The 13,066-nt window shown below is 40.2% G+C and overlaps 1 protein-coding gene across 1 annotated transcript; it reads right to left on the bottom strand.

Moving 5' to 3' along the window:
• Positions 1-5,435: 5,435 nt before the first annotated feature.
• LOC107587729 (dynamin-3-like) lies at positions 5,436-7,122 on the bottom strand. The gene is made up of 3 exons (XM_016275612.1): positions 6,926-7,122; positions 6,205-6,388; positions 5,436-5,956 (listed from the first exon to the last, which is right to left on the bottom strand). The coding sequence occupies exons 1-3, from the start codon at positions 7,116-7,118 to the stop codon at positions 5,938-5,940; spliced, it is 396 nt and encodes a 131-aa protein (XP_016131098.1). The 5' UTR covers positions 7,119-7,122; the 3' UTR covers positions 5,436-5,937.
• Positions 7,123-13,066: the final 5,944 nt, after the last annotated feature.

Consider the following 13,066-nt stretch of genomic DNA (forward strand, 5'->3'; position numbering starts at 1 on the left):
TAAGTCAAGTATACTTAAATGTCACTTTAAGTATATTTCTGAGAAGTACATAAAGCCCATTTCTGAGAAGTGCATAAAAAGTAAACTAAAAGTATACTTTCCTATTTTTTAGTTTAAAAGAAGTATACTAATAGCACACTTGAATAAACTTCTTTTTCGTAAGGGTAATTAAGGTTTTCTGAACGCGCTGAAGGGAATCACTTCTGACACCCCAGCAGGATATCAGGTGCTTGCAGCAGTGGGAGGTCAGAAGTCAGAGGTCAGAGTTCAGCACGCTAAACTGCATCTTACTAAGTTGAAATCGTATTCACAAGTTACATTTGATTACTTCCACAAATTTTAATTCACATTTTATACATCTGCTTCTAATACCGGTAATTGGCATTTCAAACTGATGAAGATATATTTCATAATCAGTGGCCCAAAAATGAAAGCCTTTAGGCCACACTAAAAAATTTATGAATGTCATTACTCTAGATAAAAAATATAAAAACAAGCAGCATATTTACATTTACATTTATTCATTTAGCAGACGCTTTAATCCAAAGTGACTTACAATTGAGGAATTCAACAAGCATATTCGAAATGAAGCCTGCACTGATAGATAGATAGATAGATAGATAGATAGATAGATAGATAGATAGATAGATAGATAGATAGATAGATAGATAGATAGATAGATAGATGAACTGATGTGCATGTAAACATGGACCATACCGTGTTTTGTTTAAGCTACCTAAACCTGTGACAATCACACTTTTTATTGGTTTATTTTATTTATTTTTGCCACTGTATATTGTTTTGTTGATAAACAGCATTGAGTTTTTCAATGTGCCACTGACTGTTGTGCTGTCGAGGCGTGTTGTTTCTGCCACCATAAGAGATCAAATCTTCACAGCTTTATCTTGTAATCATGAACTTGTAGCTTCAGCGCTTCAGTGATCACAGACGAGCGGGTGAACCTCTACACCCCTTCAGTTCCTCACAACGGCTGTGTAAAAACACTATTGTACTGCTTGAGATCACAAAACATCTGTTTTACTCAGCCCGGAGAAACTGCCAGTATTTCAGCTGCAGTATTAAGAAATACAATTACGAATTGCGATTTCTTCCATTACGGTCATTGTTCAGAGGTAAATATGAAACAGGCACAACTTTGCATCTTGCACCTTTTCCAAATCTTAAACCTGACCAACTTATTTATAGGAATTTTTGTAAACTCAGTTAACTGTATTTTAGGGGTTTCTCAGTAGGCGTTTCCAAACGTCCCCCAACATATTATGCCATTTACACTTACCTTTCTCTGATGTCCATATTTTGCGCATGTTGTCTGCTATAATCCATCTTCTTTACTAACACAAAATCCCAGCTATTATGTTTATTTTTACTAGCTGTGAGTGGGACATTCAAACTGCAGAAACTCCCCCCATCCCGCTCTGGAGAGGAAGTGTGTGCGCTCAGACGCGCTGGATGGATCTCTCCACCAATCCGAGCGCTGCATTTGAAACACACGGCGTTTGACTGCATTTGCAGAAATGTCTAAAACTCATGGGGACTGCAAAAGTATTTGCCCCAAGGGAGTAACTGTTCTCTTTACAGTAGTTTTATTCCTTCTTTTACATTTTTATTTTTGCTGGGTTCCAGTCATCCAAAAAAAAAACGTGTCTTACTGTGTATGCAATTTTTTATTTTAGTTCCATGTTTTTACAGTATTACATTAGTTAAGATCCACAGGATAAGTGTTTCTTGTTTTCCTTCACTCACAGACTAGGTTATGTTTTTCAAGTGAGGCACAGTATAGTGTCTTTAACTACAGTTGCCAGGTGTCCAGAAAGAGTTTAAAGGGATAGTTCACCCAAAAATGCTGTCATTAATTACTCACCCTCGTGTTGTTCGAAACCTGTAAGACCTTCGTTCATCTTCGGAACACAATTTAAGATATTTTTGATGAAATCTGAGGGCTCTCTGACCCTCCCATAGACAGCAAGGTAACTACCACGTTCAAGGCCCAGAAAAGTACCAAGATGATCGACAAAGATCCGGCGTGATGACGTCATTCTCGTAGCTTCTTAACTTTACAGTTGAACCACTGATGTCACACGGACTACTTTGTTGATCATCTTGGTACTTTTCTGGACCTTGAACGTGGTGGTTACCTTGCTGTCTATGGGGTCAGAGAGCCCTCACACTGTAAAAAATGATTGTGATTTTAACAGTAAAAGACTGTAAAAGTGTTACAGTAAAAACCTGTTAATTGGTTAACAGTAAGTTTCCATACTATATACGGTGAATAAATGTAATTACATTTAATGTCATTTTACTGTCAAATACTGTTAAAAAATATTGTTTTTGGAAGTGAAAAAGAAAAAGTCATTGTATAATTTACAGTGAAAAAACGTAAATTGACACTCCCAGAATTCCCTGCATGACACTTCATATTTGATGTTTTTTTGTTGAAATAACTCTTCTTCTTAGTTTTTTTCTTATCAGTTGTGTACATTAGGGTTTTATCTTACATCTAATGTCGTTAAATTAATGTTTATTGCATTATTTCAGTATCATGTGTGTCACCATGATGGGGTTTAGTGTTAGTGTGAATGACACTGTGCACCATATAAGTATTACCCTCCTCAGCTCGTAGAAAAGCTGTTTGTGATGAGCTTTGCTTCATTATGTGACTTTCTCATCACCACCAGTTTTTGGTGGTTATCAGGCAATTACAATGGTTCAAAACAGATATTAGTACTTCAATATGTTGGTTTATTAATATTACATCAGTTATTGAAATATGGTATTTTATTGTGAATTTAAGCTAAGTCTGTAAAACCTAATATGTTGCTACCATGTTTTTTACGGTGAAGTTCTGGCAACCATAGCTGCCGCTATTTTACCGTATATGTCACAGATTTTTTTTTTTTTTACAGTGCATATTTAATCAAAAATATCTTAAATTGTGTTCCGAAGATGAACGAAGGTCTTACGGATTTGGAACAACATGAGGGTGAGTAATTAATGACAGAATTTTTGGGTGAACTAACCCATTAACTTTTTTTCATCCTCACTGTTAGCCAAGTACTCTGTAGTGCATTTCAGTGGAAATCACAGAACAGTTTTCCCTCTCAAAACTGCTTTCTTTCCTTGTCTGGCACATTTTGTTGTTCTTTATTTTGTTTAGTTTTTACAAATCGTGTCAGTTTCTCCTGCATACCACTAAAGTGAGCTTATAATTAAATTTAGATGTGATCTTTTAATAGCTTTAGCAAAACTGCTTTCTTTCCTTGTCTGGCACATTTTGTTGTTCTTTATTTTGTTTAGTTTTTACAAATCGTCGTTTCTCCTGCATACCACTAAAGTGAGCTTATAATTAAATTTAGATGTGATCTTTTAATAGCTTTATATTACACAATTTGACTTTATTTCCTTTTTAAACTCTTGGTTATTTTTATACTCTGAGGTGGAACTGGCTTCCATAGTAAAGAGACAATTATACTGTTTTCAGTTACCTAAAATGGGCTTAGGTTACACTGAAGACAGTGGTTACAACAACAAGACATTATATTGCCAAAATTTTTTTGCTGAAATAGTTCTTGTTCAGCTGGCCCTACACCTCAAAAAAAGGCTAAACAAAAGACAGGCTTGTTGCTAAACAAGGACGTAACGAAACATGGGATGTGCCTCATTATAATGTGAAAGCACTCATTTGTGTTAAACAGTTTGAAAACCTGTGACCATCAGCACAACAATAACTAATCAGAAAGATTTTCACTTGGGAATGATTTCTTTAAAAGAATAAACCTCTTAAAATGTTTTAGTGAAAAAAAACGTGATGATTTGGAAAATATTCTAGCAATTTTAATAGCAAAATGACATCTTATTACAAAGCAAGGGGAGGTTTTCCAATGCTAATTTAAGAGGCATAAATTGGAGAACAAGTTCTACTGAAAAACAATATTTGTACTTACATAATTACAGGAAAGATAAAGTTTTTACTGTCATGTACTGCACACCTCCTCCCTCACTCCAAAGAACTCTTGTTGTATTTCTATTGATGAAACAACTACATTGTGTTAAGTGTTGTTGACCCACTTAACATAAACAAAGCCACACACTGTGAGTCAAGCACAACACCACATACAGCACTATACACTTTGACCTCATCTGACTCCAGGAGAGACTGGAGGTGAATGAGAACTACTTTACATTGATGTCCAGTGTGACAGCAGTTTCTGCTCCCTGCTTAGAAATTCATATCAGTGCAGCTAAATGCAGATCAATATTGGGCACTGTAAAGAACATTGTGAAACAGCCAAAAGGGGGAGAAATAACAAAAATAAATAAAGAAAAACTCAAAATTAGTTTGTTCACACATTTTCCACGAGTTTCACAATTTGAGTTGAATTACTGAAATAAATGAACTTTTCCATGACATTCTAATTTATTGAGATGCACTTGTATTCTAATGTATGTACATTTCAGTCAGACATGACTTATTAGTTTGCTAGGGAAAATACAAGAGACATTGTGGCCGAAACAAACACTGTGGCATCAAATAACGTTCAAACTCTCAGGAAGAATACATTCACACACAGTACCACATAACAAGTACAAAAATCGTGAAGTTTACTTCGTGTATCCGCTATCCTTTATAATGGCGGGCAGACAGGAATATTCTGTAAGCTTATGTATGGCAGATTCACCTTTAGTTCGTGTGACACCTCTATATAGATTAAGTCGACATTGTCTTGTGAGTAAACACCAACACCACACAGCATCTGCAGTATAATTAACATTGCAGTGACATCGAATGTTGACACTGGGTGTATTATTCAGATGCCCATTACAATGTGATTATTTCAATTACAATGTGAGATTATAAAAACTGACAAAGAATTAAAAAAAATATTACAAAAAAATAAAATTATGAAATTGAATCTAATTAAAAAATACAAAGAATAAAACTTTTAAATTAATGTTAATTTATGGTGACTCAAACAACTATTTCTGCATTAAATTAAATAAAAAATATAAATGACAAAAATACAAATTCATTTGTGTTAATTTATGATATAAATACAACAATTCTAAATTAATTAAATTTAATATTAGTAAAAAATAAATATTAAATTAAATTGATTTAAAACCATGTTAACTTATGGTAACTTCAACACAACTATTGTTAGAAACCAAATTGTTCAATCAGGTGGCATCTCTTCCTTATAAAATTAAATGGCAGTTCCGAGCATAGTTTAAATAAAAACTTTAGAAAAATAAAATACTCTGAACAAATGAACTGACAGTAATAGGCAGGTGTACTCATATCTAGTGAATGGTAGGTGTCAGGGAACAGCAGATGTTAACACATTTAAAGATGGAACCATGCAAGGACGTGGTGATGTCACATAAGGACAATATGTCGGACATTTGCGTAACTCCTCATTGGTCACTGATAGAAATTCTGAAAGAATAACCGGAATCATTGTGGAAGGGATTTAGTGGGACTGAGTTTGAGGAGAACATGGGGCGACAGAAAAGAGGCAATGGGAGGAAGCAAAAACCTATCATCTCCAGGGTTTGTCCTGTTTAATTGGTCTGATTCTCTTATATTTTCCTCCCAAACATGTATATCGACATGAGAAAATTATCTCACAAAGCTGATGCACTGATGTTACTATATATTACATACAAACAATACATGAACTCAATGAGTTAAAACAACATTTGAATGAATATGCACTTGGATTCATGTCAAGGAGATGGAGAAAGAAAATCAGCAGAGTTGAAAAAATGTGTGAGTGGTTTGTTAGTGAAGGTCTCTGAGTTGGACTGTGTGTAGAAGTGTGTGAGCTGAGAAAAAGTAATGGATTGTGACAGGCGAGAGAAGTAGAAATAGCAGGAAGAGTGCTACTGATCTGTCTTTCTTGTGTTAAAGACCAGGGATCAGGGCAGGGCAGAAGGGCTGTAAAGAGTGTAAATGGAGGGTAGTTTGTAGATCATTGCTCTCAACAACATTAGCACTTGTATTACTCCCCACAGTAGTCAAAACACATTTTGTATTTAATTAAATTAAACATTTCAAAGGCCATTTCATTTGCATTTGCACCATCTGAACAATTACACTGGAACATTATTACTCTTATTTATATGACAGGATGGTAATAATGTTCTGCACAATTACTGTATGAACGAACCTCCTCTCTGATTCACCTGGGGACACCTGGTGGGGCGCGGTTGGGACGAGAGGGGACCTGGGGCCCGGGGCCCCTGAAGGGGTCAGGAGAGGCTCCAGGTCTGGATGGCACAGGAGGTGCTCCAGCGGTAGGGGGTCCTGGGGGCGGTGCGTCCACCTGGACGAGGGGGCCCAGGTGGGGCCCGACGCTGGGGAGTGGGACTACACATTGGTGTGTGAGAAAATGAGAAAATAAATAGAATGTTATGTTAGCTTGAGAAAGAAAACTATCTATCTATCTTTTGTCCTGTATATCATCTTTCTTTCTTTCTTTATCTGTCTGTTCGTCTGCCTATCTGCCTGCCTGCCTGTCTGTTAATGATGCTTATGATGCCTAGTTACTGCTTCAATCTTAAAACTACTTTAAACCTTAAAACTTGAACAGGCTTATTAGGACAGTACAATGCCAAACACATATTAAAGACCTCATGAAATCAGAATTGGGGTTTTGCAGCAATATCAAGTACAAATAATGGTTTAACTTGGCTAGGATAAAGTAAAGGCTATTGGCTATTTAAAACTGATTAAATATATATTTTAATATATACTTTAATATATTCTACCTCAATTTCCTGTTTCAGTATGAAATACTGAACAAATGAAAGGCCATATCATTCAAATTCTTAATTGAAATGTAAGTGTACACTGAAACTCACATCAAAAACAAAGTTGATTTATTAAAAGAAGATGACACAATACCTGCGCCCTGAAGGTCCTCCTTGTACCTGCAGCCAGGAGTCATCCACCGGGCATGGCAGTGGAGACGGTGGTGGTGCTGATGTCCCCGATAATGTTGAGGGCCTCTTTCAGATCGTGGTACATGCGCAGCATCTCTTCCCTGTGCTGAGCCTGTTCTGCTGACTCCTCCATCAGAGAGTTCTGGTCTCCACATGAGTACAAGTTAGCCAGCCAGTAGGCTGATGTACGTAACGGTCGCTGTGTTGTCCGTGTGGACTAGTACACGCTTGCCTCGTAAGCGCCCTTTGAGACGGCCCCGGGCAAGGTGCACTGCCAGCAACTCGAGGCAGCCAGTGCAGTTGGGGCCCTGTCCAAACCCCCGACACTGCAAGCCCGTTGTATGTGGCCCCCCAACCGGTGGTGGAGGTATCCATGTAAACAACGGCATGCCTGGAGACCTGTTCCTGGGGCACTCCTGCCCAGAGAAACAAAGGGTCTGACCACGGGGTGAAGGTTTGGCGGAAGGCCGGTGTGACTCGGACCCGGTGAGTGCCGCGTAGCCACGCCCACCTCAGGACTTGGCCATGGAGCCAGTGTTAAAGCGGTCTCATATGAAGCAGGCGTGCTGAGGCGCACAGGGGAGATCATCATCTGCAACACAAACAGGGGGTAGTGCAGCCTGATGTGTGCAACCCACTCGACACGGGAAACCACCACCGCTGAAGCGCCATCCGCCAACACGAAGAGCTCTCCAAGAGCGTGCTGAACTCGTTCAGTCTTCTTCTCTCCGTAGAGTAATCAGGAGCAGAACGATGTGATCGCTCGGCTCCGAAGCGAAAAGCTGAATATGCGCTGCATCTGCTGCCTACTTATACTCACGCTGTGATCAGCAGCAGCTGGATGCAATAATCGCATGCCAATGTGCATTGGCTCGGTTAGTTTACACTCGAAGTAGATTGGTCCCTCTAAGCGAGATCCCAATTCGTCGGTCCTCCGACGTGACGTCGAGAGTGACCGACTGAAAGGGAACTTACCTTCTCTTTATCCTGCAGATGTAGCAAAGAAAGCACAGTAAGTGAAGTTAGTAAGCTATCAATGTTTGTTAGAATTGCATTGGTGATTGGTTATACGTGTGGCAGCTGTTACAGCACAGTAATGAGTTAATATGTTAATATGACTGGGAGGTGATCAGTGGAAGCATTCACATACAATGATGCACTCTGGGAAAACTCCAGCTCGTAGGAAGGATGCCTTCCAGCTGTCCACCTCCTCCTGGGTGTCACAAGCCAACTCAAGTTGCCTATAGTCTTTATACACGTTCCTAAGACAACAGTCCAACAACATGCATAAGTCATATTGTGCTTACGAAATAAAAATGACCAGACAATAGTGTCATTTGAGATGTATTACTAAATTACATAAATCAGTATTAAAAGTATTGTTATTATATATGTTTATTATGTGTGTTAATTTTTAGTATATATGCACCTAATCAGCATATTAAAATGATTTCTGAAGGACCATGTGACACTGAAGACTGGAGTAATGAAGCTGAAAATTCAGCTTTGCCATCATAAGAATACATTACAATCAGATATATTCTATATTCTATATATTTGAATATAATAAGATATATTCAAATAGAAAACTGTTTTAAATTACAATTTTAAATTGTATTAATATTTCACTGTATTACTGTTTTTACTGTGTTTTTGATCAAATAAATGCAGCTTTTGTTAGCATTTAAAAAACCGACCCCACATTTTGAATGGCAGTTTATATTAATATTAATTATGCATTATGGATATTAATGTATTTCTTTATTTTGGAGAGCTCTGCAGTGAGTAAAACATTTTCTCTAACCTCTAACTGTTCAGTGTTAAAGAGAGCAAACAAGTGCTTGCTGGACATGAAACTCTTCTCTATATCTCTGAGCTTCAGGTTGTCCAGTGGCAGCATTTACTTCTTCTCTTTCTCCTGCAGGGGGCAGTAAGCACAATGAAAACGTTTTTAAAACAAAGCAAAAGAGAACACTACCAGATCAGGGACCGCCTACTGAAGAGTTATTATAGAGCAAAATCGCTTATCTGAACCTGTACTTGCTGTAAATATGACAAAAGCAGAATACAATACTTAAACTGCTAGCCTCGCACTACTTTATGATCGCATAAATCTGTATGAACACGTACACGAGGAATTAAACACCACAGTTAGTGCTTACATGTCGGCCCCATCAGCTATAACACTAAAGGGTTATCAAGTACTTGTGATATGAGTATTGATTCCACACTGGATGCCTGCAATGGCACACTGAGTATCATGCTTTATGACTCACATACTTAATCAGCAACACACAAGCTAGAGATGGAAATCCTGTATAAACGGAATTAAACTCTGCTCTTAAAGATTAAAGTATGTGTTTTCCTCAAAAACCTAAAGGGAAGAGAAAAAGGTTGATTTGTCATTCAGATTGATGCTTATTTATTTTGAATATAAAAGTGAGAGTAGAGAGATGACACGAAGTGTGTAGGAGAGGGAGTGAAGATGAAAACACTTGCATGTTAACAGTGTGAAGCATCCACATATTAGAAGAGTAACCTACTTACAAACCACCAGAGGAATGCACTTCAGCATCAACACAAAATTATCAGAATATCAGTTGTACTTAACAATTGTGAATTTATTCATATTGTGTTGCAGATTTGTTGTGGCAAATAAAGTGGTGCCTACACTAATTGTGGTGTAAAAACAAACGTGAAAATGTAGCTATAAAATGTAAAGAACATTTTTCACTGATAAGTGATAACCCAGCTTAACTAAATTTTTCAGTAGGTATACAGTAGCTGTATAGTGTAGCTTTCACAGAAATAAGCAACATTTGGCAATGAGTACTAGTAGTGATGTAGTGTGACAAGCACTATATATGTCAGTCCTGTGTTCCCGTGTCTTGTGTTTTTCTCCCCATTACCTAGTTTCCCCCTCGTGTCAATTACGTTAGTTTCAGCTGGTTCCCATTAATTTCCTTGATTAGTCCCATTACTTAAGCCCTGTGTCTTTCCATGTCTAGCGTCCGGTATTGTACGTCTAACTCCAGTGCTATGTGTGTGTTCCTGCCCGTTCCATGTGTGTATTTATTTGGATTTAATAAAGACTGTGATGAACTCTGAATCTCCTTTGTCTCTGCGCTCCTTCGTCTCCTCCACAGTAGCATTATTGTGACAGAATACCGGACCCAAACAATAGAGTAAGCGGCGCCCCTTCTCCCCGGTATTTTTTTTCCCGTTTATTGAAAGTCTTTCCTATTTCTCCCCGCGGCCATGGAGGTCGCCGCAAAGTTCTCTGCCCTATCCCGCAGAGATCTCCCATTCATAGAGTTTGCCCGTTATTTCCAGAATTAGCCCGCAGTCAAGCCCGCCAGCCGTGCCATTCTCAAGCCCGCCGGCCATTCCGAAGTCAGGCCCATCGGCCGCTCCCTTTAACCCTAACCAAAGGAGGAGGAGGAGGAAAAAAAGAGACTGTTCTCCGCTCTCATCCCAACCCCTGAGTCCGCTCCAGTGTCGGCTCCAGCCCCTGAGTCTGCTCCAGTAACGGCTCCAGCCCCTGAGTCCCCTCCAGTGTCGGCTCCAGCCCCCGAGTCCTCTCCAGTGTCGGCTCCAGCTGCTGAGTCCACTCCAGTGTTGGCTCCAGCCCCGAGTCCGCTCCTGAAAGGGCTCCAGTTCCCACTTTCAGCACTAAGAGGGCTCCAGTCCCCACGTCCAGCCCAACACTAAAGGGTTATCAAGTACTTGTGATATGAGTATTGATTCCACACTGGATGCCTGCAATGGCACACTGAGTATCATGCTTTATGACTCACATACTTAATCAGCAACACACAAGCTAGAGATGGAAATCCTGTATAAACGGAATTAAACTCTGCTCTTAAAGATTAAAGTATGTGTTTTCCTCAAAAACCTAAAGGGAAGAGAAAAAGGTTGATTTGTCATTCAGATTGATGCTTATTTATTTTGAATATAAAAGTGAGAGTAGAGAGATGACACGAAGTGTGTAGGAGAGGGAGTGAAGATGAAAACACTTGCATGTTAACAGTGTGAAGCATCCACATATTAGAAGAGTAACCTACTTACAAACCACCAGAGGAATGCACTTCAGCATCAACACAAAATTATCAGAATATCAGTTGTACTTAACAATTGTGAATTTATTCATATTGTGTTGCAGATTTGTTGTGGCAAATAAAGTGGTGCCTACACTAATTGTGGTGTAAAAACAAACGTGAAAATGTAGCTATAAAATGTAAAGAACATTTTTCACTGATAAGTGATAACCCAGCTTAACTAAATTTTTCAGTAGGTATACAGTAGCTGTATAGTGTAGCTTTCACAGAAATAAGCAACATTTGGCAATGAGTACTAGTAGTGATGTAGTGTGACAAGCACTATATATGTCAGTCCTGTGTTCCCGTGTCTTGTGTTTTTCTCCCCATTACCTAGTTTCCCCCTCGTGTCAATTACGTTAGTTTCAGCTGGTTCCCATTAATTTCCTTGATTAGTCCCATTACTTAAGCCCTGTGTCTTTCCATGTCTAGCGTCCGGTATTGTACGTCTAACTCCAGTGCTATGTGTGTGTTCCTGCCCGTTCCATGTGTGTATTTATTTGGATTTAATAAAGACTGTGATGAACTCTGAATCTCCTTTGTCTCTGCGCTCCTTCGTCTCCTCCACAGTAGCATTATTGTGACAGAATACCGGACCCAAACAATAGAGTAAGCGGCGCCCCTTCTCCCCGGTATTTTTTTTCCCGTTTATTGAAAGTCTTTCCTATTTCTCCCCGCGGCCATGGAGGTCGCCGCAAAGTTCTCTGCCCTATCCCGCAGAAATCTCCCATTCATAGAGTTTGCCCGTTATTTCCAGAATTAGCCCGCAGTCAAGCCCGCCAGCCGTGCCATTCTCAAGCCCGCCAGCCATTCCGAAGTCAGGCCCATCGGCCGCTCCCTTTAACCCTAACCAAAGGAGGAGGAGGAGGAAAAAAAGAGACTGTTCTCCGCTCTCATCCCAACCCCTGAGTCCGCTCCAGTGTCGGCTCCAGCCCCTGAGTCTGCTCCAGTAACGGCTCCAGCCCCTGAGTCCCCTCCAGTGTCGGCTCCAACTGTCCTCCGCTCTCATCCCAACCCCTGAGTCCGCTCCAGGGTCGCCTCCCGCCCCTGAGTCTGCTCCAGTAACGGCTCCAGCCCCTGAGTCCCCTCCAGTGTCGGCTCCAGCCCCCGAGTCCTCTCCAGTGTCGGCTCCAGCTGCTGAGTCCACTCCAGTGTTGGCTCCAGCCCCGAGTCCGCTCCTGAAAGGGCTCCAGTTCCCACTTTCAGCACTAAGAGGGCTCCAGTCCCCACGTCCAGCCCAAGGAGGGCTCCAGTCCCCACGTCCAGCCCAAGGAGGGCTCCAGTCCCCACGTCCAGCCCAAGGAGGGCTCCAGTCCTCACGTCCAGCCCAGTGAGGGCCGCTGTTCCCACATCCTGCCCACGGAGGGCCTCAGAAACCAATATTCTCCTCTTTTTTTGGGGTGGGTGGGGGGTGGGGGTTATAGGGATCCATCCGTAGCGGTTGGGCCGAGTGCCGAGGCCAGGCCTCCTGAACTGTCTGCTCCGCCATGGTCCCCTGAGCTCCCTGCTCCGCCATGTCACAGTCTATATTTGGATTTAATAAAGACTGTGATGAACTCTGAATCTCCTTCGTCTCCACGCTTCTTCGTCTCCTCCACAGTAGCAGTATCGTGACAATATAGCTGTTTTTTAAATATACGTTTTATATATATTTGCATCTGAATGGCCTAAGGTAATAATAAAATACGTAAAAAGACAGTGGGTTTAGTGAATCACTTCGTTCAGACAGTAATCAGATTTTTTTTTCAATTGTCCTTTTAAATAACAATTGTCGTTAGCAACTTGTTCTTGCTAGCTTGTAGTGATATTAATCACTTTCTTTTAAAAGGATAGCTTTACTGTTGTTTAACTACTTTCAATTATCAGTAACTTGTAGTTAATGTCTCCAATACTGCATGCAAGGTGCTAAATGCTAATTGCCCATCTCTCTTTTTTTATGTGATCTTTTCTCAAATGTCCCCCCCCCCCCCCCCCCCCCCCCAAACCCAACACCTCTTTTCTAAACC

The sequence above is a fragment of the Sinocyclocheilus grahami genome, unplaced genomic scaffold (assembly GCF_001515645.1).
Source record: "Sinocyclocheilus grahami isolate Dianchi unplaced genomic scaffold, SAMN03320097.WGS_v1.1 scaffold95.1, whole genome shotgun sequence".
In the NCBI taxonomy this organism is placed as follows: Eukaryota; Metazoa; Chordata; class Actinopteri; order Cypriniformes; family Cyprinidae; genus Sinocyclocheilus; species Sinocyclocheilus grahami.

What these genes read in the sequence shown, in the direction of transcription:
- LOC107587729 (XM_016275612.1), bottom strand. Translation starts at nt 7,118, where the DNA reads ATGTGGAGACCAGAACTCTCTGATGGAGGAGTCAGCAGAACAGGCTCA. An exon ending in GGAGGACCTTCAGGGCGCAG is followed by an intron (nt 6,389 to 6,925) that starts GTATTGTGTCAT and finishes ACCAATGTGTAG; the next exon opens with TCCCACTCCCCAGCGTCGGG.